The sequence below is a fragment of the Pangasianodon hypophthalmus genome, chromosome 25 (genome assembly GCF_027358585.1).
Source record: "Pangasianodon hypophthalmus isolate fPanHyp1 chromosome 25, fPanHyp1.pri, whole genome shotgun sequence".
In the NCBI taxonomy this organism is placed as follows: Eukaryota; Metazoa; Chordata; class Actinopteri; order Siluriformes; family Pangasiidae; genus Pangasianodon; species Pangasianodon hypophthalmus.
In genome coordinates, this window is record NC_069734.1 from 12,068,714 (window position 1) to 12,090,845 (window position 22,132).

Here is a 22,132-nt window from a genome sequence, read left to right on the forward strand (position 1 = left end):
ATTTGGTACATTCTTAAAAAGAAGGAATGCACTGACGAGCGCAGCAACACCAAAAGAATGCAGAATTCTTTCATTGGCAAAGAAAAACCCCTTCACAACATCTAGCCAAGTCAAAAACACTCTGGAGGAGGTAGGCGGATTGTTGTCAAAGTCTACAATCAAGAGATGCCTTCATGAATGTTAATACAGACAGTTTACCCCAAGATGCAAACCACTGGTAACACTCAAGAACAGATGGGCCAGATTAGACTTTTTAGATTTTAAAAAACAAACAAACAAAAAAAACCCAGCCTGACCAGTTCTGATGCGAGATTAACTTGTTTTAGAATGATGGGAAGAACACCACATCATCAAACATGGTGGAGGAAGTGTTATGGCATGGGCATGTATGGCTGCCAATGGAACTGGGTCACTGGTGTTTAATGATGATGTGGCTGCCGATAGAAGTAGCAGGATGAATTCTGAAGTGTATAGAGCTATACTTTCTGCTCAGATTCAGTCAAATGCTGCAAAACTGATAGGACGCCTCTTCACAGTATAGATGGATAATGACCCAAAATGTACTGTGAAAGCAACGCAAGAGCTTCTTAAAGCAAAGACATGGAATGTTCTTAAATGTCTGATTACCTCAGCCTAATTGAGCATGCTTTTCAGTTACTGAAGACAAAACTGAAGGCAGAAAGACCCACAAACAAGCAGCAACTGAAGGCAGCTGCAGTAAAGACCTGGCAAAGCAGCTCAAGCGAGGAAACTCAGCATTTGGTGATGTCCATGGGTTCCAGACTTCAGGCAGCCATTGACTGCAAAGGATTTGAGTCCAAGTATTAAAAATAATCCTAATATTTATAATTACGTTAGTTTGTCCAATTACTTTTGAGCCTGTGAAAATGGAGGGACTCTGTAAAAATGGCTGTAATTCCTAAACAGTTAATGCAATATTTTTTATTAAACCCATTGAATTAAAGCTGAAAGTCTACACTTCAATCACATCTTGATTACTTCATTTCAAATGCATTGTGGTGGTGTACAGAGGCAAAAATACAAAAATCATGTCACAGTCCAAATACTCATGGACCTGTCTGTGTGTATATATGTGTGTGTGTGTGTGTGTGTGTATATATGTATAGTAGAAATTCACATTCAATGTATGTATAATTAAAGGCTCACATATCCACAATTCAGTTGTATTTCACTTACAGTTATGACTAGCCAGAATTAAATTGTGGATATGTGAACTTTTGCTAGTCAAAAAAATTCAGTACAGATATCTGCCATTCAAATTTCTACTATATACTAAGAAATTAAGTAAAAATTGCATTGCAGTGATCTGTAATTAGTTTTTACTAGTCAAAATGTAATTGTGGATATGAGAGGCAGGAGTTTGGTGTGAGCCTATAACTAGTAAAAAATTAAATTACAGATATCTTTAAAACAGATTCTGACTAGTAAAAATGAAATTATCATCTACCATTAAAGGCTAAAACGCCTTGTCATAGGGTTTAGCTGTAGCCTACTATATGCTTCCATGTTATTAGTTTTAAATCAGTGTTACAGCAGTAATGTATTAGCTGCTCCACTAGTATAGCTGCTATAGAAGGTAAGAACAATTGAAACACAGCCTATACTTGCGCTTTTTTTCAGTGCTTACTACATAGGGAACTAGGCGTCGATTTGAGACGCAGCCCGGTTCCTCAGTGAGGTGTAAACATGGCGGACAGCACGCGAGCTCAGAAACTGGACCTCGTTTTGCAGCATATAAGACATTTTCCTGATTTTCCCATCAAAGGCATCATGTTCAAGTGGGTGTATTCTGTCGTATGTTACGAGAAAGTTTGTAAACAGTTTGTTTGTAAACAAATATATAATTTTTTGGGGAAGTAATTACTAGCTAGCAGGAATGCTAGCTAAGTTAGCTAACTCAGGTTGAGTTCAGTGGATATTAATGTTATGTTTTCACCTTTGCTAAAGTTACTGAAGTTTCCTAAACAAGGACACATACTTAGTATAACGTCTCATGCTGTTGTGTTTAATTTGTGTCCTTTCATTTTAGGGATATTTGCCCTATTTTGAAGGAGCCCAAAGCCCTGGCTGCAGTTATAGATCTGTTTGAGGAGCATGTCAGGCAAAACCACCCACACACTGAACTCATTGTGGGTAAGACACTTCCATTTATTAAAAAAAAATATCCTTTTTTAATTTATACCACAGTCCTGTTCAGCTCTTGAATCTGACTGGTCAGAAAGTGTTGAATAATTTTCTATAACAGCAAATCAATCCATCAATCTACAACAAGCCCAATCAATTTTTATATTCATGCACCTTCACATGTCTATAGTAACAACACATTCACAGGGACCTAATGCTCAACATAATCTAAAGCTAATAATAAATCAATCTTTTAAAAAAAAATGCTGTTTAACCAAGTCGTGTAATTGTTGAGATGGTGAAGCTTTCTGTAAGGAGAGGTTTATTTAACCTCTGATGGAAGGAGTCTCCAATGTCAGCATGTTGTAAAAGTCAGTAGGTTTTTCCACCACTGTAAAGTCTTCAGGATAGAGAACTCTGTTTCAAGTTTCAAGTTTATTTGTCATGTGCACAAAATGTCAGGGACAGTTGTACATTGAAATGCTTGTTGTGAGACTCAGATACTCTAAAGCTGTGTAATACAAAATACTGAGCACTTTATTAGAACACCTGTACACCTACTCATTCATGTAATTATCTAATCCGCCAGTCATGTGGAATGCAGTGAAACACATAAAATCCTTCAGATATGGGTCAGCAGCTTCGCCTAATGTTCAAATCAACCATCAATATGTGATCTCAGTGATGTTGACTGTGGCATGATTGTTGGTGCCAGAAAGGCTGGTATGAGTATTTCTATAGCTGCTGATCTCCTGGAATTTTCACGCACAACAGTCTCTAGAGTTTACACAGAGTGGTGCAATAAAGAAAAAACATCCAGTGAGTGGCAGATCTGTGGACGGAAACACCTTGTTGATGAGAGAGGTCAGCAGATAATGTCCAGACTGGTTTGAGTTGACAGGAAGGCTCCAGTAACTCAGATAACTGCTCTGTACAACTGTGGTGAGCAGAAAAGCATCTCGGAATACACAATATGTCGAACCTTGAGGCAGATGGGCTACAAAAGCAGAAGGCCACATTGGGTTTTACTTTCTGTCAGCCAAGAACAGAAAGCTGAGGCTTCAGTGGGCACAGGCTCACCAAAACTGGACAGTTGAAGACTGTCCCCTGGTCTGATGGATCTTGATTTCTCCTGAGGCACACAGATGATAGGGTCAGAATTTGGCATCAACAACATGAATCCATGGACCCAACCTGCCTTGTGTTAACAGTCCAGACTGGTGGAGGTAGTGTAATGGTGTGGGAATGTTTTCTTGGCACCCTTTAGGCCTGTTAATACCAATCATTGCTTGAATGCCACAGCCTGTTTGAATATTGTTGCTGACCATGTGCATCCCTTCATGGCCACAGTTTACCCATCTTCTAATGGCTACTTCCAGCATGTTAATGCACCATGTCGCAAAGAAAAAGTCATCTCAAACTGGTTTCATGAACATGACATGAGTTCAGTGTTCTTCAGTGGCCTTCCCAGTCACCAGATCTGAATCCAGTAGAACACCTTTGGGACGTGGTAGAGCGTGAGATTCGCAGCATGAAAGTGCACCTGAAAAATCTGCAGGAGCTGTGTGATGCAATCATGTCAACATGGACCAGAATCTCAAAGGAATGTTTGCAACATCTTGCCATGCCATGAAGAATTGAGGTCGTTTTTAGAGCAAAGGGAGGCCCTACCCAGTATTAGTATAGTGTTCCTAATAATGTGCTCAGTGAGCGTATATACATGAGAAGATGAGGGGGAAGGAGAAGTAGAAAGAGGGGAAAAAATTATGTACGAATAGAATATATGCCGAATATATTACGCATAATGGTTATAGTTATGCCTAATAAGTAAGTCAGTAGTATACTGTTCTTATCTTAATTATTCTTTTCTCTGTAGCATGACAAGCTGCAGTTTTTGTTTTATTAACTTCAAGAAAGAGGAAAAAAAGGAGAGGCTGGTGAGGGAGTGCCTGTTTATCGCTGCTATAATGTAAGTGATAACGGAATAATTTGTCTCCCAGATGTTCCACATCATCATACGTAAATATAAACTGTGTTTGATTGTACATGTTTGACTATGTAAATGATTAATAATTATTATTAGGGTTTAGTTAGGCTGCTGATTTTAATTTGTGATTTGGGGTTTGGTTGTGTAGACGTGTTAAATACAAATGCCAGTTTTCCCTTATATGATTAGTAACTGTAAACTCTAATTACTAGAAATTAAAGGTGCAAGTAGATGTGAATTTCTGTATGCTTTAAGTATAAACACAAAAACATTAGGACAGGAATGGAATCAGAGCCCTAAGCCACAGAGCTGGACCTCCGAGCTTCAGAACTGAATCAGACGCTTTTACTTCTGTACTTTGTGGTTTCGCTTTGCCGGGTCATTTGTAAGGTTCAGATTGTTTATGCGACGGCAGTAAAGATGATGCATTTGGGAAGCACTCTGAATTACGTGTGGTCTGACCTCTGTGCCTCTCATTGCTGCCCTGTATAAGTGCTTTATATAAGTGCTCTATACATTCATTCATTTTTAGTAGCTGTTTTATCCTGATCATTGTTGCGGTGGATCCGGAGACTATGCCAGGAACACTGGGTGTCGTTCGGGAATAGACTCTGGATGTGACGCCACTGAGCATGAGTGGAAACCCAGAGAAGCATGGAGAACCCTGAGAAACAGAGAGAACATGCACAAACCTCGACACAGATCAAACCCCGGAGCTGTGAGGTGGCAGAACATTGCCCCCTTCTATAGAGTAAATAGTGTACATTAAGTTAAGGGGGCAATTTCAGACAAAGGAAAAAAAAAAATTCTTAAGCCCCCACGCACCCTTTTTATAAGTTAGTGCTGAAAGACTATTCGCAGTCGCGGTGTGCTATTCTGCTCTGACACTCTGACAGGGACAGTTTTTTCTTTCACATGTTGTGCTGCTAAATCAGGACTAGGAAGTACCTAAGAAAATCTGCAGAGATGGCACATGGTCATTGATGGTATTCTGTGTATTCTATTTCTGTAGAAGCTGAGGCACTTGTTGTTGTTGTGTGTTTACTATTAATTTAGAGGATTTACAGTGCTATGAGTGCTTTGTACCATTTAAAATCAGTAGAATTGACTTATAATTGAGACAGGATACACCTGTCAGCAAGAGAGTGACGGTAAAGAAGGACGATGTGTGGGCTGAAAAATATTAGCAGGGTTTTCTAGGTGCTGTAATTGAAGAATATTTTAATTACCCAATATTTTTTCTGCATATGTTAATGCTATTTTTATCATATCTTTTAAGAAAAAAGAAAATAAGGTTTCAGAATACACTTCTTAACCAGAGATTAGCCTGTAGAACAGTTATCTTGTACTGCAGTGGGCATTTTTCCATACAATATATATATTTTCTATACAAGCAGAACCAAGTAAAAAGAGTCAAGATTTTATTTTTGAAGATATATATGTATTTTTTCCCCCCCCAAATAATCTAATTTTAGTAAATAGGATAAAAGAAGTAAAAAAAAATTGATACAATTAAAAAAAAAATTTATTTTGAAATTACAAACAAATAAATGCAACTTACATGGATGGAGATTGCTTGGCATTCTCTTTCTTTTCTGTTTCTTCTTTTTCTTTTTCTTTTTTTTTTTTTTAAAATAAAGATTTTCGGTACTCTGTAGTACAGACATCCGTTAGTTGGTGCCTTCTGGGTACTGATTTTCGCTATCCAGCTGAGAGCATAGACAGTGGCGATAATTCTGCACTATTGCAAGCCTTGCACTATTAAGCTAGGCCACTATTAGCTATCGAGCTAGGTCACCAAACCAGCGCAGTACTGGTATTAGATTTGATGCTCAAGTTAGTTGGAATTGGGTTTTTTTTTTTAATCCCTTCTACACCACGCAAATCTCTCAATCTCCAGAGCTGCTGCCAGCTCATGGTATGAGACAAGTGTGGAGACATGATGGCCTTCATCAGGATGAATAGACTTATACATCGTCTTCCTTCCCTGGTGGATTACTGGAGCTCAGCAGTACGAGTTGTGTAGGTAGCCAGAATGATGTTCTGTAGCTGATTTGAGCAGCTGTTTATGCACTTATAGCACATAAGTCAGTCCACAGTCCAGTGCTACACCACAGGACAAAATTGACAGGCTTCATCCACCCTTAGGGGTGCTACAGGAAAATTTCCACTGGAAATCTGTATTAAATATGACGATTGACTCGGCTGGAAGCAGTACATGCCCAAAGAACCACTGAAAAAGGAAGATCAAAATATGGTGTCTGGGTGATTCACTTTAATGTCTATACGGGAAAGGAGAACCAAAAAAGTGGGTGGTTTATAATGCACTCATGGAGTGAGTGTGAAGCTCCACATTGTCTCACCACAGTCTATATGCTGAGCATTACTTTTCATCTGTTTCCCCTGTGAGGGATTTGCTGCATGCTGATACATACTACTGATCACACACCCTTTCGGACCAAACAAGAAGCAGCTACCGCTAAACATCTGAAGCGGAAAGCCGAAGAGAGGCGAGAGCATCAAACGATGTGACAGTGACACCCTTACAGTGTGCAGGTGGAGGGATAAAAGAAATGTTTTCTTCATTTCATGTAACACTTCTGGGGGAAAAAACATGATCAAAATTCACATCATCTGAAACTATCACTGTGTCAGATCCTTTTGTTGACTACAGTTCTAAACTGGGTGGAGTTAATCATTTAGGTCAGATGAGGCATTACTACAGTGCTGGATACAGTGAGAAGAAGTGGTGGAGATATGTATTTTGGGGGAAGCTCAATGTTCCCGGTATAGATCCATACAATATGCAAGCAGTAGGCTATCACGCCAAAGCTCCTTCATGAGTGATGTGTTGGCTGTGGTGGAAGGAAACAGGGTGTGTGAGCGGGGCATGAGGAGAGAATTGTGCAAGCCAGAGCACATTCTTTAATCCGCTTTGTAGACTGCAAAACTGGTTGTTTTGACGATCTCTTTTTGGATTCTTAGTGTCTTATATTGCACTAAAATAGATCCTTGATGAAGTCTGAGTGCTACGTGTATTGATCTGTGGATCTTGGTTTTGCTTTTTTGCACTGTAATGAATGTGTTAATTCATGATTGTGTGTACGGTGCGCTGGGATGGCCATTTCCACCTCGTGCCCAGTGTACCCATAATAGGCTCCGGATCCACCACTGACCACCCCTGACCATCATTAAGTGCTTACTGGAGATGTGTATGTATGCATGCCATTTTCAATTTAAAAAAATGTTAAGAACCTATTTTTGCCTAAAAGCCTATTACTAATAGATATTAGTATATTATAGTTCCAGCATCATTCAGCATTCAGTTCATTCAATATTTAACAGGTAGGACACACTCTATAAGCTACAGATTTTATAGCTTATAGAGTTTTCCCCTTGTTCCTTGGTTAACTAAACTCTGTACTATCATATGGTTTTGGGTGTCCCTTACCTTCATAATAAAATCAGCTTGTAATTGTCTTAGCCCTATTCAGATTGGATTAGTTTATCAGGGAGACATCTGTAATACGTTTTTTTAAATGTCTCCTCAGTGATGAAACTCTCTGAGTTTATACTTGTAGCTGCCATTAAATGGCTCAATTAATCATCCTGCAGGATCTTGCTTTTTCTTAATGATTCTATTTTCTTTCTCCTCCTGATAATGTTTCCCCTGGTAGTGTGTGGAGTTTTTACCGCCCAGACCAAGTATGTAGTTGAGTCCCTCTTCTAAAGCATCTATTTTTCATTTCGCAATTTGGGAAGTGTTTAATCTGGGGGGAGTAAGTGATGATGTGCGCTACAAGACTAAATATGGCAAGTAGCAGCAGTCAAACACCCTAAAGCAAGCCAACATCTTCATAGAAAATCACGGACATGTGTATCTGTACGGGACTAAAATTATCAGACGACTGCTGAGTTTGGTGAAAAACATCTAATTTTCTCAGAGGAGGACAGAGAGAGATGCCAACATAGCCGATCCGGACGGAAAATGAATATAACATATATAAAATATAAATAAACAGCGTAGCACCCGTAAAATAGGAAATCACCCCAGGACTCCATGTAAATTTAATCGCATCCAGATAGGGCTTTTCACTGATTTTATTATACACTGATATATTTAAAGCAATGATTATTAACCCTTTCTAACTCTACAACTTCTGAGGGATTTCAAGAGATGTCTAGGATTCTACCGGGGCGTTAAAGGTTTTAATGCCTTCCTGAGCACATTTGAATGGCCATTTTCTGCAAAATGCAGTTTCCCTCTCTAACTCTGCAGTGAAAGTGTGCACTGTTATTTTTAACTTGCACTGTCTGCCTTCAGGGTAAAAATGCACATATCTCATTTTAATTAAATCCAGCGGGCCAAGAAATACTAGTTAGTTCCCATTAAGTAATTTGGTTAGAAAGACATGATCTCTACAGCCAACCTATAGACCTTTGTCTGCTCTCTCACACATACATATGCACACATACAAACATCCATTTAACCATGAGTGTACATATATAACTGTAATGTGGAATAATGATATTATTTGATTGATCATCGATGTGCTGACATTCAGCATAACAGCATTCATCATGCGATCTCTCTTAAGTCACGTTGCAACCTTGCCACACGCATTATTGCAGTTTGTTTTATTGTGCCATGTATAGGAAATAGCTGTTAGCACAGCGCACGGTTGTAGTTCATTCTGACATAAATAATGCTTCGCATTAGCGTGCAAAGATAATGTGCCTTTCCTGGATTCTTTTATGAGCTTTAAAAGCCAGTTCAAACAGTATTATACCCTCTAGAGCAGTTATTCTGATGTGGAGGTCACTTCTTCACCCTTTTAATAACTCATGAAAGATTTATGCTCATTTCCATCCCTAATAATCTTGACTTGCAATGTCCAGCATTTGTCTAAAGAGACAGTTTGCCTACAAATTAAAGAGCTGCCTTGGTGCGTTTCCAGAATGTAGCAAGCTACAGCTTATACTGCATGTCTCAGCTGCCCTTAAACCACTTTATGGAAAATCATTTTAGCTAATCCTGTTCAACAAGGATTAGAAATTAAATGAACCCATTAAGTATCAAATAACCACTGATTGTCAGATGTTGGCTTTTATAAGATGTTGGCTTTTATATATTACTCTAGTTTAAACAGGATTAGTTGGACCCCTTGCCACTTTAAAAAAAAAAAAAAAAAAAAAAAAGTGATAATTTAAAGAGTCTGTTGATCTGTACGATTTGCTAAATATGGTTATTACTAATGTTATCAATTGTATTACTTGTTTTGCAGGTCTGGATGCCCGTGGCTTTCTGTTTGGGCCTCTTTTGGCTCAGAGGTTGGGAATCGGCTTTGTCTTGGTCAGGAAGAAAGGGAAACTTCCTGGTCCCACAGTGTCTGTAGCGTATACACTTGAGTATGCCACGGTGAGGATCGCTGCTCGGCTACTTGTTACTTGTCTTTCAGTTCTTCAAAGAAGCTTTAATCTGTTAGATAGTATTGCTTTTTTGGTTTTTTAACTCCTGATACAAGAATACATAGACCATTGTTCCTGCGCACACACACACACACACACACACACACACATTCAGGTACCTTCACAGAAGAAGACATGTCCTGATTGTGAAGAACATGATTAAAACCATTAACATGTATGTATGCTTTGCCAGTCATCAGAATCACACTGGCACAACAAACTGTCCAAGAGAAGAAATGGAAGCTGTACATGTCAAGATATGAAAACTTATCACAATGCCCCATACCTTGTGCCCAAAATTCAACATTCAAGAGACCACCATGCACCACCCAGAAGGATGGAGGACTGACCTTCCTCCAGTTGAGATATGAAACGTCACATCAGTAAATGTTCCATAGCTCCTTAAGTGCTGCTAAGAGAATGGCAGGTTGGGGATAACATGGATGGATACCTCCTCAATGGAATATATAGTCAGGTTCATAAATATATGGAAATCAATTTTGGTTATTTTAGTTAAATATATTTTGGTTGTATATAATATTTGGTTATTTTAGCTATCTACCACAGTATAATGGAGTTGAAAATAAATATTAAAGTGCAGACTGTCAGCTTTAATTTGAGGGTATGTACATCCAAATCAGTTGAACAGTATGGGAATTACAGCACTTTTTTGGTCCCTTTTTAAGGGACCAAAGCTAATTGGACGGTTGCCTGCTCAGCTGGTTCATGGCCAGTTGTGTGTTATTCCCTCATTATTTCACTTACAAGTAAGCAGGACTAGAGTTGCTGTGGCTGCAGTCCAAAGAGCAGTCACTGCCAGTGAAGCAAGCCATCATTACACTGAAAAATCAAAACAGAGAGACAACAAAAACATTAGGTAAATTCAATGATGGTAATTCAGTGGTAAATTTTTAAAAAGAAAGAACTCACTGGCTAGCTCACGACCATGGAAAACAACTGTGGTAGATGAACTAGAATTCTTTCCCTGGTTAAAAACAACCCCTTCACAACAGTTGGCCGCACCCTTCAGGAGGTAGGTGTAAAGGTCTGGCTGTGATTATTTGGTGTTCACATACTTTTGGTCATATAGTGTACCCTCAAATTAATGCCAAAGTCTGTACTTTGAGCTCATATTCCTTATTTAATTTCAGCTCCAATATACTGTGATAGACAGCTGAAATAACAGTAACTTTGTCAATGTACAAATATTTATGGACCTAACTGTTTGACTGACAAGAGAGGGGGCTGGAAAATGCAGGACTAAAAGACAGGGTGGAAGCTTTAATTGTGGCAGCACAAGAACAAGCATTGGATCAATTGAAGTAGGGCTAAACCACACCAGACAGAACCCAAATTGTAGACAGTACAAAGAAGCCCATGAGACAATAGACAATCCAGAGCCTGTTAGAACCAGGCAGAAACAGAATACACTTGGATGAACAACCAAGTGATGGGAAGAGCCACTGAGAATGGTGGAAAACAGCAAAGCTCTCATGGGACTGCCTGATCCAGACGCTAATGTGAAAGGTTAAAATCTGAGGTAATGCCATTAGTGAGAAGAGCACCTGAAGCCACAAAGCTCAAGTCAGAATAGTAACAGATTCCAACACAGACGTATGTCTCAGGAAGAGCAAACCTCTTAAAGTACAGGCTGCTGCTAGGAGGCTGGTATATGAGGAAAGAGAAAGAAAAGAGGGTCTGACAGGATTCTTTTAATATAAAGTACTATGCAAATATCTTCTGTCTTAATATTCGTCTGTCTTCACATAAATGGCACATTCCATCAAGTCATCTGTTACATGACTATGGTGTATAGTGGATATAAAAAGTCTACACAGACCTCCTGTTAAAATGGGAGGTAAAAAAAAAAATGAAACCAAGATAAATCATGTCAGATCTTTTTTCCCCCTCACTGTGAAATTACAATGTGTAAAAATTAAGTGAAAAACAATCAGAAAAAAAAAAAAACTTAATGAAAACTTTGCATAAGTGTGCAAGTGTGCACACCCCTAAACTAAAACCTTGTTAAAGCACCCTTTTTGTTGTTGTTCCACATAATTGCTTAACAGGAGTTTGTCCCTTCTTGCAGTATATTCACACTTTAAGCATATCAAGCATGATATTGCACCATGTCACATGTATCACAAGGCATGTATCATTTCAGGAACATGACTGCTAGATTTCATTGCATCGTTGGCTTGCATCCGGCATCTTATAGAATCCATGCAGAAGCAAAATTCTAGTAGGTTCTGTAGACCAAATGATGTGTAACATGCAAATACTTTATAATCTGGGTACTCAGTGTATGGATATATAAATACAGTCAAATCAACATCTGACATAGTCCTCTCAAGTCATACCATCCACATCCATGTATACAGTGGAACAGTACATCACTTCGCTAGGACATGGTACAACACGCATATAAAAAGTGTCTACATCAGGCAAACTTTGTTGTTGTTTGGCTGCTCCCCTTAGGGGTCACCACAGCGGATCATTGGTCCACGTATTTGATTTGGCACGGTTTTTACGCCGGATGCCCTTCCTGATGCAACCCTCCCCCAGTTTTACCCAGGCTTGAGACCGGCACTGGGAGTGCTCTGTCTTGTGCAACCCCAGTGGCTGGGGTCGGTTCCCCAGCAGGATATCGAAACCAGGTCGAGCGCCGAGGCCTAACCACTAGTCCTCCAGGGACCCCCACGTCAGACAAACTAAGTAAAAAGTATGTATTGTCTGTACAAGATAACAGGAAAGTTCACCAAAGTTCTGACTGATAGACTTGCAGAGCGAGCATACAACTTACGTACAACTGTATGTAAGAAAAGATTATTCTATGGAAAGCCAAAGCGGAGAGGATTACGGTACACTACAGATGATAAAGCATGGCACAACTGAACGATCAGTCCAAATTTGAATATTTTGTTCACACATGTACCTGCACCAAAAGCTGGGAAGAAGTGCTTTTATGCCTGTCTGCAAGATTCTATAAAGCACAGTGACAGCTGTGTCATGGTCTAAAGGGCATTTTAGCCAATGGAATCTGGCCAAAACAATGGAATAAATGCTGGGACAAATAAACCGATTTTGATTCATGTAATTCATAGCGCTGTAACAGTTGTGCAACTTGCAAAATAATTGAATTACCAGACTAATGCACCACTAATAAGAATACGACTGAATAATAACAATGAGGATCTACAGGATCAGAAGCTAAATGGCACAAGTCAAATAAACAGTTCTGTTTCAGCCCTTCTAACCACCGGGGGTGATGTCTAACTCCTGGATATCTACACTGAGACCTTCAATAAAGTCATGAATATCATACTATCACTATATAGAAGTATCTGAGCTAGTTGGATCAGTATTGGCATAAACAGTATCAAAAATTTTGAGGTGGAGAACATCTTTCCTTAACAAATTATTCATGTTTTGTGCTGCCACTGCAGTGTTTTTATTTAACAACCTTTTATGAAACATTTAAAAGACAATTCAAATTAAGCAGGTACACTGATTTGGATACACCATTGCCTCTTTATTCTTACATGATTGTGTATCGCAGGCTGAAGCAGAGATTCAGGTTGATGCGGTGCAACCAGGACAGAAGGTTCTCATCATTGATGACCTGCTGGCTACTGGAGGTGTGTAGAGCTGCAACGATTACTTGATACATTCAGTAAATAAATCCACGTGTTGTTTCATAAGAGGTGCCAATGAAATCTTTACCTCACATCACAGAGAAGAGTTTCATATAGTGCTCGGGTAAATATAGCTAGCTGGGGTGTCTGAAAGTGTGAATGTTCAGCTCTAGCTGTCAGTTTTAGATAAAATGTGTTGTTTTAGCCTCACTGATTTAAAAAGGTTACATGCCATAGATGATTCTTTGGAAGAATTTATATTCTGTTTAATATTTTTTTTAAGCTTTGCTCATCCTTACCATAGAGTTAGATAACCAAATAATTAATAGTTGCAACCCTTGAGGTATGTTTTTAGTACACAAACATCAAGCATAAAAATGTCTTGTGCTCTTGTCAGGGACTCTGTACGCAGCGTGTGAGCTGATGAAGAAGCAGAAGGCTCAGGTGCTGGGCTGCTTGGTGGTGATCGAGCTGAAGGATCTCCGTGGGGCAGAAAGACTCTCCGTCCCCGTCTTTTCTTTGTTACAGAACTGAACGCATGTTCACGACTGCACCAAGAGACATGAAGCATTCCACATTTACACAGAACAATAAGTACATGTACAGATTCTTTTGAATCGTATTTTGTCTCTTTAATTCAAAGAAAACTGGAGCAAGTTTAATTAATTATCAATTAATTGCAGCAAATATTAGGATTGTTCAGTAGGAGATTTTTATCCTTGTGCTGCAGCTGTGCAATTGCACTTGATTCTTAGTCAATATGTCTAAATAGGAAACAATATGTTCATGTGTTATGGAACAATTCTCATTCCCCTAGTTGGGATATGAACAGTAAGACATTTGCTTTAATTATAGCACTGATTCTGTTTTTATTTATATGCATATTGTTCATTCAGTTGCTTCATTGGGGCAGGTTTACAAATGAGCCATTATATGTTTACAGTTTGTAAGGGATGAAACCGTGCCTGTAAAGCCATTTCAGAAGACAGGATTTCACTTAAAGGAAAGGTCCACTCTGAACGACTTGCATATTAATCTTTTATAATTAACATTTCAAGATTTTTTGGTTAAATTCTGAGTTGTTAGTTTAAACTTATGTCAGTAACATGGTCTGTTTTCACTTTGGAAAAGAGTTTCCACATTACCCACAATAGGCCTCATTTATCAATTTTGCAGTAAAGTTGTGTGTAAGTGTTTGCGGAAGCCAAACCCAACTAAAATGTTCCGCCAGATTTACAAACGTTTTGGAAAGGTTGATTTTCTTTGTACTCGTGCGTGTTATGTTGATCACCTGTAACTTGCACACAGCTCATTTGCATATAGTGCCACCCACAAAACTCCATCAAAGTTCAAGTGCATAAAAAGCTTGGAGCATGAAATGAATGATCAGGATAAGGTCTGAAAGACAGACAAAGAAGTTATTTTGACTCACTTTTAAGTCAGTAAAAATATTTAATAATATATAACATTAATAATGATGATAAAGTGCAAAATCTTCCATCAGCTGAGGCATTTGTTTATGACTTGCGCTATTGCGCAGACAGACCAGTCCATCCTCCGTTTATAGGGTGCCATTTCTTTTGTCATAATTGAATGATTAGTTTTGTTTTAATCTATGCTTTTGTTTTTGGCTTTCTTTCTTTCTGTTTTTAATTAATGCAAATAATATAAAACAGCTGGTTTTCACAACATGTTCTTGATGGTACTCCTAGTCCCTGACCTAGTGAACTAGCATGAGGATGTGTTTTTGATAGACTCCAAGCACTTCTCTAAGTCACTCTAGATAAGGGCATCTGCTAAATGCTGTAAATGCAATAAAAATAAGCAATTTAAACTTGACAGTATATTCCATATATTAAACTGCAGTAATCCATGCAAATTATGTGAGTTGAAGTCAATCATGTAGAGATTTACATTTGTTAGTCTTATGCGTAAATTTAAATACTTGTACGAGCAATTTATGAATAAATTCATTCATACCTAGTTGGATAAATGAGCATTCATTTCTACCTGACGAGAGCAATGCAGCAGAGCTTTAGCCCTTTAATCCGTCCAGCTCTATCACCTCCTCATCAATCAGTGCATGCCGTAGATCAGTAACTGGCCAAACTGCATCTCCGCCAGAACACAGCGCTACAGCATCATATAGCTGCAATGCACTTTAGAGTCCAGCGTCTACTTCTACACTGGATTTCTCACTGATACGATGTTGAACATCGCTGGAAAATGGAATGAGACAAGAAGTTCATGCTGTTTGATTTTTAGGAGCCAGCCAGTTAGCAGCCACGCAATGCTGTATCCAGTTGTGGGATCTTTGCAAACTATTTTCATTGACTCAGTAAAAATAAAAAATATATATTTTTTGCTCTATTTTGTCTGAAATGTCAGTTACTTGATATTAATTTCTTATTGCTTTTATACAACAGTTCAATTAATATCACATGAGCAAGAGTGCCGTTATGCTGAATGTAGTTAGAGTTGTAGTAACCTGCGGCCTCGTGTCTACTGCTGCATCACAGCTGTGCAGATACTCAGTATAACGGCACTCTCGCTCATGTGATATTGCTTAAATAAACAGTGTGTTTCAGGGTGGTTTCCTTTAATGACAGCAAGTGTGGAATGTACCACGTAAGCAGCACGTGCTGCACCAAGTATAGCTGCCCTACTACAGAAACAGCCCAAAAACACAAACAAATGAATGCGTAATTCAAATGATCAATAATGTGTTATTGATTAAAAGATTTTGAGAACCATGTGTTCAAACTAGCTTGTTTATTGGACATTTATGCAGCTCAAGACTCGTCCCATGACCTGCTGCTGTACAGCAAATGTACAGCTGTAATGGCTCAGTGTGCACCTCCTTAATACAAGCATTCACGAGCCTAAAATGCACAGCCACCTTAATGTCAACAAAATGTTTCATTTCAAAGAAAAAAAAAAAATATTCACACAAACTTGTATATTCTGTTGTAAAACATCTCTCTCACAGACTAGTGTTTGGAACATGAGGAGCTTTTACAGGAAGTCACATTCCAAAGTGTCAAGTCCAAAGATTAAAAACATGGAGTAAATTCCTGAAACTATTGCACATCATTCCAACAAGTCCAACATCCACACGTTCTCAGAGTCTCTCCTCTTCTTTTATCTTCTGATTCAGTTTCTCCAAAACCAGGTTCATGTTAGTGTTCTTGTTCAGCTTGAGGTAAAAATCCTTTCTGATGGGATGCAGCGTGAGCCACTCTGGAACCAACGCCACCAGCAAACGAAGGTGTTTTTCCATTTCCCCTAAAAATAAAGCAATGGCTGTTAGTTAAAATTACACACAATTAATCAGAAGTTATTCAATTGCTGTTAATATCGTGAGCACCAATTTTCCCATTTACTTAAATGTCATGAATGAATCCACGTTTAGTGTGTTTTTAATGAAAGTAGTGTGAACATGCCTCTGCTACATTTGAGTAAAGCAGTTTATTTATGGCTATACAAGTGCTTTACGGTAAAACAGTTTCTGCTCAAGACAACCCAAGACTGTTGAATATTAATTTTATCTATCGAAGAGCAGCTTCTCTGTTGGAAGGGGTCACACATGCTCACCTGCACTGAGAGAGGAGCGATAGCTGGCGATCATGCGATTACAGGCCAGCTCCATGATCAAGGCCGGCTTCTTCTCGGCTACAAACACGTTTCTCAGAATCCTAGCCATCTCTGGCAGGCGTGACATCATCCCCAGACGCTCCTCCTGTTCAGGATTCCGTGTCATTGCCGCTTGCAGCTTCTGAGCTTCTTTAGCCCGGATCTGAGCATGAAAGGAGAGGAAATTTGTTTATTATATTTTTAAAAAAAAAGGGCAGAAAAGTTCTCTCTATGCCAATACTCAACAAGGAAATGTTGGGTCTAAGGTGCGACATCAGGGATTTTAGCAAAACATGTTAAATGGTTGGAACAAAATCAACCACGCCAGTCATTTTCTTCACAGTTATCATAATGAAGTGGGCCACGGCAATACAGAGCATGCCATTTTAAATGCGTACCCTCTCTAGCAGAGACTGTGACACTCCTTTAAGGGCACTGGGGGTCTGGATGGGCGTCGCAGTTGGTTTTACTGGTGTTTCACTCTCTTTTGCACATGCTGCCTCTGCTGTTTTTAAGGCCATGTTAGCCAAAGCCTTCTCCATCTGAAAGAGTCAGACATTTTAGTAAGCCACACTTGACCTCCATGTACAGAGCAGGAAAAACAGCAAAGGGCAAAAATCCTTCACATTAATTACATATACACATGCATCTATGCAATTTCAAGAATTGTCACTCTTTTAAATAAGTATAGGTGTACAGATACAAGGCATGTTTGTAAATGAGTGATGAAACTTTAATCTAATGCCAGAGTTTGTTTTTTACTTGGTATAATATATTCATCATTACATTTCATCATTATAAGTTAAAGAATAAGCCAGTGATTAAGACACATGTTCTAAATGTCATGATGTACACACACAATGTCTCTCTCCAGACTGCTGATGGTTCTGACGCCTCCTGCATTTACCTTAGGGGTCATGAGGGCGCGAGCTCTGTCCAGCACTTCCTGAGCGGTGGTGAGTTTCTCTGTCTGAGGAGGCTGAGGCAAGTCGCTGGGCAGGATGTTGGGCACCTCGTCTACATTGAATTTGGGGTGCCAGCGGGTTAGTTTATCATCAGGGACCACTAAAGAGGGGTTCAACGAGGCCAAGAACACCTAGAGGACAGACCAAAGATATCAATATACATTCAGGTTTTTTATAAAGCAGTCAAATTCAATATAAACCATCAGTCAATTTTAAGATGCCCATTTTATACTGTATTTAAGTTAATCACCATTAGTGAAGGGGGAAATTTAAATAAGCATCAAAATCTTTCCATATAAGGACTTGGCTCCCTTTGGGATGCTATGGCTTAATTCACACAGCAAAACTACTTTTCGGTTTTTAATAGCATTCTTTAATTTACACACAGCTTTATTATATTTGAGGAAAAGCTGTACAAACGGTGCTAACCTTGTGGTGTCCCTTCACAATTTCCACCAGGTTCTGATGAAACATGCGTCTTCTCTCCAGCAGACGAGTAGCAGACAGGATGGGCCGGGTGCCATTTGTTTCTGCAGTAAACCAAAAGCTCCAGTGAGATTCATCATATATGCAATAGAGCCACTCTTAAACACGTTTAAAAGCAGATAGTACGAGGTAGTCACCTTCTTCAATGAGCGGCTCCACAGTAAGTTGGTAGGTGGATTTCTTCACTGTAGCGCTGAAGGTCGGGATGTTTTTCTCCTGCCTTAAGGTGTAGGCAGATGGATATACCGTCTTAATCTGCCCTATGTGAGACTCTTCAAAACGCCTGAAGATAAGGACAAGAAATTAATCTTTTACTCTTGAATTCTCAAATCTGACTGGTTAGAATGAATTGACTAATTTTTTTTCTGACAGCAGTTCTGACAGGAGTGCCGGCTGCAAAGCAACTCACAGGTTCATACTAACGCGCTCATTCCAATACATTATCCTTTCTATAGAAACGACTCGTTCACAGGAACATGTATGGTGAGTGCTCCATGTTGTTTAAGACTAATAATAAACGGATTGAAAGTTTGCTCTAATTTAACAAAGAACAACGTTTAATCTGTGATGTGGAGAGATCTTCTGCAAGGATGCGTTTTTAATATTTATTGAAGGAGTCTCCAGTGTCAGAGCTCTGTAACAATAAGTTTCCAGCACAGGAGAATCTTCAGGACAAGACTGTGCACTTTCCACATTTCCATATAACAGTTTTTTTTTTTTCTCCACTAAAATTCAAGAGGAGCTTGTCTAGGAGCTTACCTCGTTCTGAAAAAATGATCTAACAGACACCCAAAACTGACTTGTGCTGTTCTGATGAGCATAATTTCACAGTAACAACTATTTCACTGCAGCCTGTAAAAATTGCTAGCAAGCGTACTGAAACGGAGAGCAGGAGTGTTGAAAAAGACCATATATTCCCTTCAAAACATACTAAATGTAAAGTCGTTCTTACTTGTGCATCATGTCTTGGACTCCTTGTTTGACTTTGGCGAAGGTGACCGTTTCCGAGCGGTTGAAGAGCATGCCGACGATGGTGTCCATACTGCGGAACATTTCTGCCAAAACCTTGTATCTGAAGGGCAGGGTGAGGCCGGGGGGAACGTCCTGAGCTAGTGTGTGGTAGCGCTGATAAGCAGGAAGCTTCTCACTGAAATGAAACCACAAACAAATGTGTAAACGACAATGTGAGAAAAACAAGACGTGATTCGGAGGATGGTCCAACAGCATGAGATATACTGGGTATTTTGTACTCCTCGTTCAAGTGTATTTGTGTTAAGAACTGGAAAAGAGCAAGACGGGTTTGGGAAATACTGAAAAGAAAGAAATCCACTCTGTAACAGGGACAGCAGTTGCACACAAACCTGGTCCATAATGCGATGACTGTACATGCCCAAATGTGTGATTGTAAAGTCTTACCCTTCATCCACTTTGTGGTCTTGTGGCTGCTCCTCTCTGCTTCTCTCCTCCTCCTGCTCGATCACTCTCTCCTCCTTCCTCTGCTGTGCTTTGACTGCGAGCTCCCTGGCGCTGTCCAGTCGGGCTTTGAGCTCAGCGAGAGCAGACACGGGTGCCGGGGTTGGCGAGCTCACCGCCTCAGCCTGTCCTTTCAGCTTCTGCAGCCGAGCCTTCAGCGAAGCCACATCCTCACTGGAGAACGTTTTCTGGAAGATGTCAGAGACACAGCGGCTGATCAGGACAAATTATTGGACTGAAGAAGAAAACCTCAGGGTTAAAGCAGATTCTCGGCAGTGTACCTTGTTCGTGGTGGGCTGCTTGGCACCGCTCACTTTGTTCACAGGTGAGCCTTTTGCCTGGTGTTCGACTACACCGTTTGAATCTTTATGGGCGGGTGTACTGACCGGCGCCTGCATGCAAACATCACAAGTATGATCAGTGCGGTTTCCGATCATCTTCTGATCATTTACACTAGGTATTTACTCATTCTGCTCAATCACTCTCACATTAATGTGTTAATATGGTGTTCTGGTTAAAGAGGTGAGAGCACTTACTGAATACTGACTGGTTTCTACTGGTGACACAAGTGCACTACAATGGCTAGAAAATTAGCATATCTAAATCCTGGTAGCACATCTGACTAACATTAGCACAAACTATGAAGCTTTGAGCTAAATAATTCAGAAACCTCAGACCAAAATGTGAGGCACGTGTTAGCTAAAGGTTCATTTAGTTTTTAAAAGTATTTACTGTTTAATAAACCAGTGGGAGCTATTTAATATGAAGGTGACATTTTTATCTAATAACACTGTCCATGTTTGGTTGAGCTTTACATGACTGTCATGTTTTAATTTTACAGAGAGATAACTGTAAACTTGGCTGTTTGCCCAGACGTTATTGTTGTTAGCGAGGTGCTAATTCAGCAGGCCAAAATATCGCGATACTACACAGTATCGCTGAGGGAACAAATCCCGTCGCAGTTACATTTTAGGTCGAATAAATATTGTAGTATATTGTTGTAAATATTTGACGTAGTCGAAAATAAAAATGTTCAGTTAAGTTAAGTGAATTGGTTGTAGTTGTAACAATAGAGAATGTAAAGTTTATTAAACAATGGAAGAGGAGTTAGCATTAGCATTAGCACGCGCTGTCCATGTAAACAGAGATTTAAAGCTACCTTCTCGGTTTGCTCGTGTTTGGAGAGCACGAGCTTCTTTCTCGCAGTCCTCTTCCCCTCCACGCTCTTAGCCGTGTTCTCCTCCCTCATCGCTGAGACCCGGAGCCGCTTTTTAGCCGTGCTGTGCTGCTCCGTGGCGGAGGAAAACACAGCCGAGCACAGATCAAACTCCGCCTCGGCGCAACTTCTCTTCGGGGTTCGGGGACTCTCGGGCGGGTCGGGTTTCTCCGAGCCCCGCGCCTCCGTCCTGCCCTCCGCATGATCAGGCGCAGATACAGCCTCGTCGATCACCCTGAGGAACTCCTCCTGGACGGCTGTGAGCGGCTCGTGTGCAGCGCGGCTGCTCCTCTGCGCCGTCGCTCCGGGCGGCTTCGCCTCCACCACCCGGTCCTCAGCGCCTGGTTTCTGGGATTTCGATCTCAAGGATCGATCAACACCTGCTCTCTTAGACTGTGAGAAGAAATCCGTGACTCGCGCTTGAGCCATGCTTGCAAAACAAAATAAAATACCAGCCCTTGCTGTTAATGAAACCTACTTAATCCTGCAGAGAAACTCTGAGGAGTAAAGCAGCTGCACTGAACCAGCCTTTTCCCCCCGCGCGCGCTTCCTCTATAAACTTTCCCGCGAAATGGTACCACGTGACCTTTGTAGGCGGGTCCGATTGCGTAGCGCCGCCGCTTCAAGCACTCCAATTGGTTGTCTCATTGATCAAACAACGTGTGCGTGTACGTGATTGGACGTGAGGTCAACGTGGCGAAGTGAATACCAAATGGTTTCCTGTTGAATCTATTTTATACCCTATGTAGTGCGCTTATACAGGGAGTAAGAAGCCATTTGAGATTCAACCCACTTTTTTTTCCATTTAACTAAAGATAACTTATTAAACAAACCATATACAACAGTAAAATATGAGTACTTATTGTAACTCACGATTGTGCCTACCTGTGCATGTATATCTAAAGTCTATTAGCAAATGAAAAAAGTGTGAAATACTGTATCAGTAACAGTTCTGTAACTGCTCTCACAGACAGTATATAAAGTCTAACTGCAATGCAAACACCAGCGCTGACAATATACACTCACCGTCCACTTTATTAGGAACACCTGGACACCTGCACATACATGCAGTTATCCAATCAGCCAATCATGTGACAGCAGAGCAATGCGAAAAGATCGTACA

General features: G+C 40.0%; 2 protein-coding genes across 3 annotated transcripts; one reads left to right on the forward strand and one right to left on the reverse strand.

Annotated features, from left to right (window-relative positions):
* Window positions 1-1,645: 1,645 nt before the first annotated feature.
* Window positions 1,646-16,224, forward strand: aprt (adenine phosphoribosyltransferase). Its single transcript, XM_026946756.3, has 5 exons — window positions 1,646-1,799; window positions 2,051-2,154; window positions 9,418-9,551; window positions 13,161-13,239; window positions 13,634-16,224. Exons 1-5 carry the CDS (start codon window positions 1,708-1,710, stop codon window positions 13,768-13,770), a joined length of 546 nt encoding a protein of 181 aa, XP_026802557.3. The 5' UTR covers window positions 1,646-1,707; the 3' UTR covers window positions 13,771-16,224.
* On the reverse strand, window positions 15,992-21,576 carry cdt1 (chromatin licensing and DNA replication factor 1). 2 transcript variants are annotated; one of them, XM_026946745.3, is made up of 10 exons: window positions 20,953-21,575; window positions 20,075-20,185; window positions 19,737-19,981; window positions 19,273-19,467; window positions 18,458-18,603; window positions 18,264-18,364; window positions 17,777-17,965; window positions 17,268-17,411; window positions 16,831-17,032; window positions 15,992-16,521 (listed from the first exon to the last, which is right to left on the reverse strand). In XM_026946745.3, the coding sequence occupies exons 1-10, from the start codon at window positions 21,436-21,438 to the stop codon at window positions 16,358-16,360; spliced, it is 1,983 nt and encodes a 660-aa protein (XP_026802546.1). In that variant the 5' UTR covers window positions 21,439-21,575; the 3' UTR covers window positions 15,992-16,357. The 2 variants fall into 2 exon arrangements, with proteins under 2 accessions (XP_026802546.1, XP_026802547.1); XM_026946746.3 differs by lacking the exon at window positions 20,075-20,185 and having other exon boundaries at window positions 20,953-21,576.
* Between the last annotated feature and the right edge of the window lie 556 nt (window positions 21,577-22,132).

Coding starts and splice junctions, on each gene's coding strand:
- aprt (XM_026946756.3), top strand. CDS start 1,708: ATGGCGGACAGCACGCGAGCTCAGAAACTGGACCTCGTTTTGCAGCAT. Junction 1,800..2,050: donor ATCAAAGGCATCATGTTCAA/GTGGGTGTATTC, acceptor CTTTCATTTTAG/GGATATTTGCCCTATTTTGA. Junction 9,552..13,160: donor ATACACTTGAGTATGCCACG/GTGAGGATCGCT, acceptor TGTGTATCGCAG/GCTGAAGCAGAGATTCAGGT.
- cdt1 (XM_026946745.3), bottom strand. CDS start 21,438: ATGGCTCAAGCGCGAGTCACGGATTTCTTCTCACAGTCTAAGAGAGCA. Junction 19,982..20,074: donor AGCAGCCCACCACGAACAAG/GTACACTGCCGA, acceptor GACATCTTCCAG/AAAACGTTCTCCAGTGAGGA. Junction 17,033..17,267: donor CACAGTCTCTGCTAGAGAGG/GTACGCATTTAA, acceptor TTTCATGCTCAG/ATCCGGGCTAAAGAAGCTCA.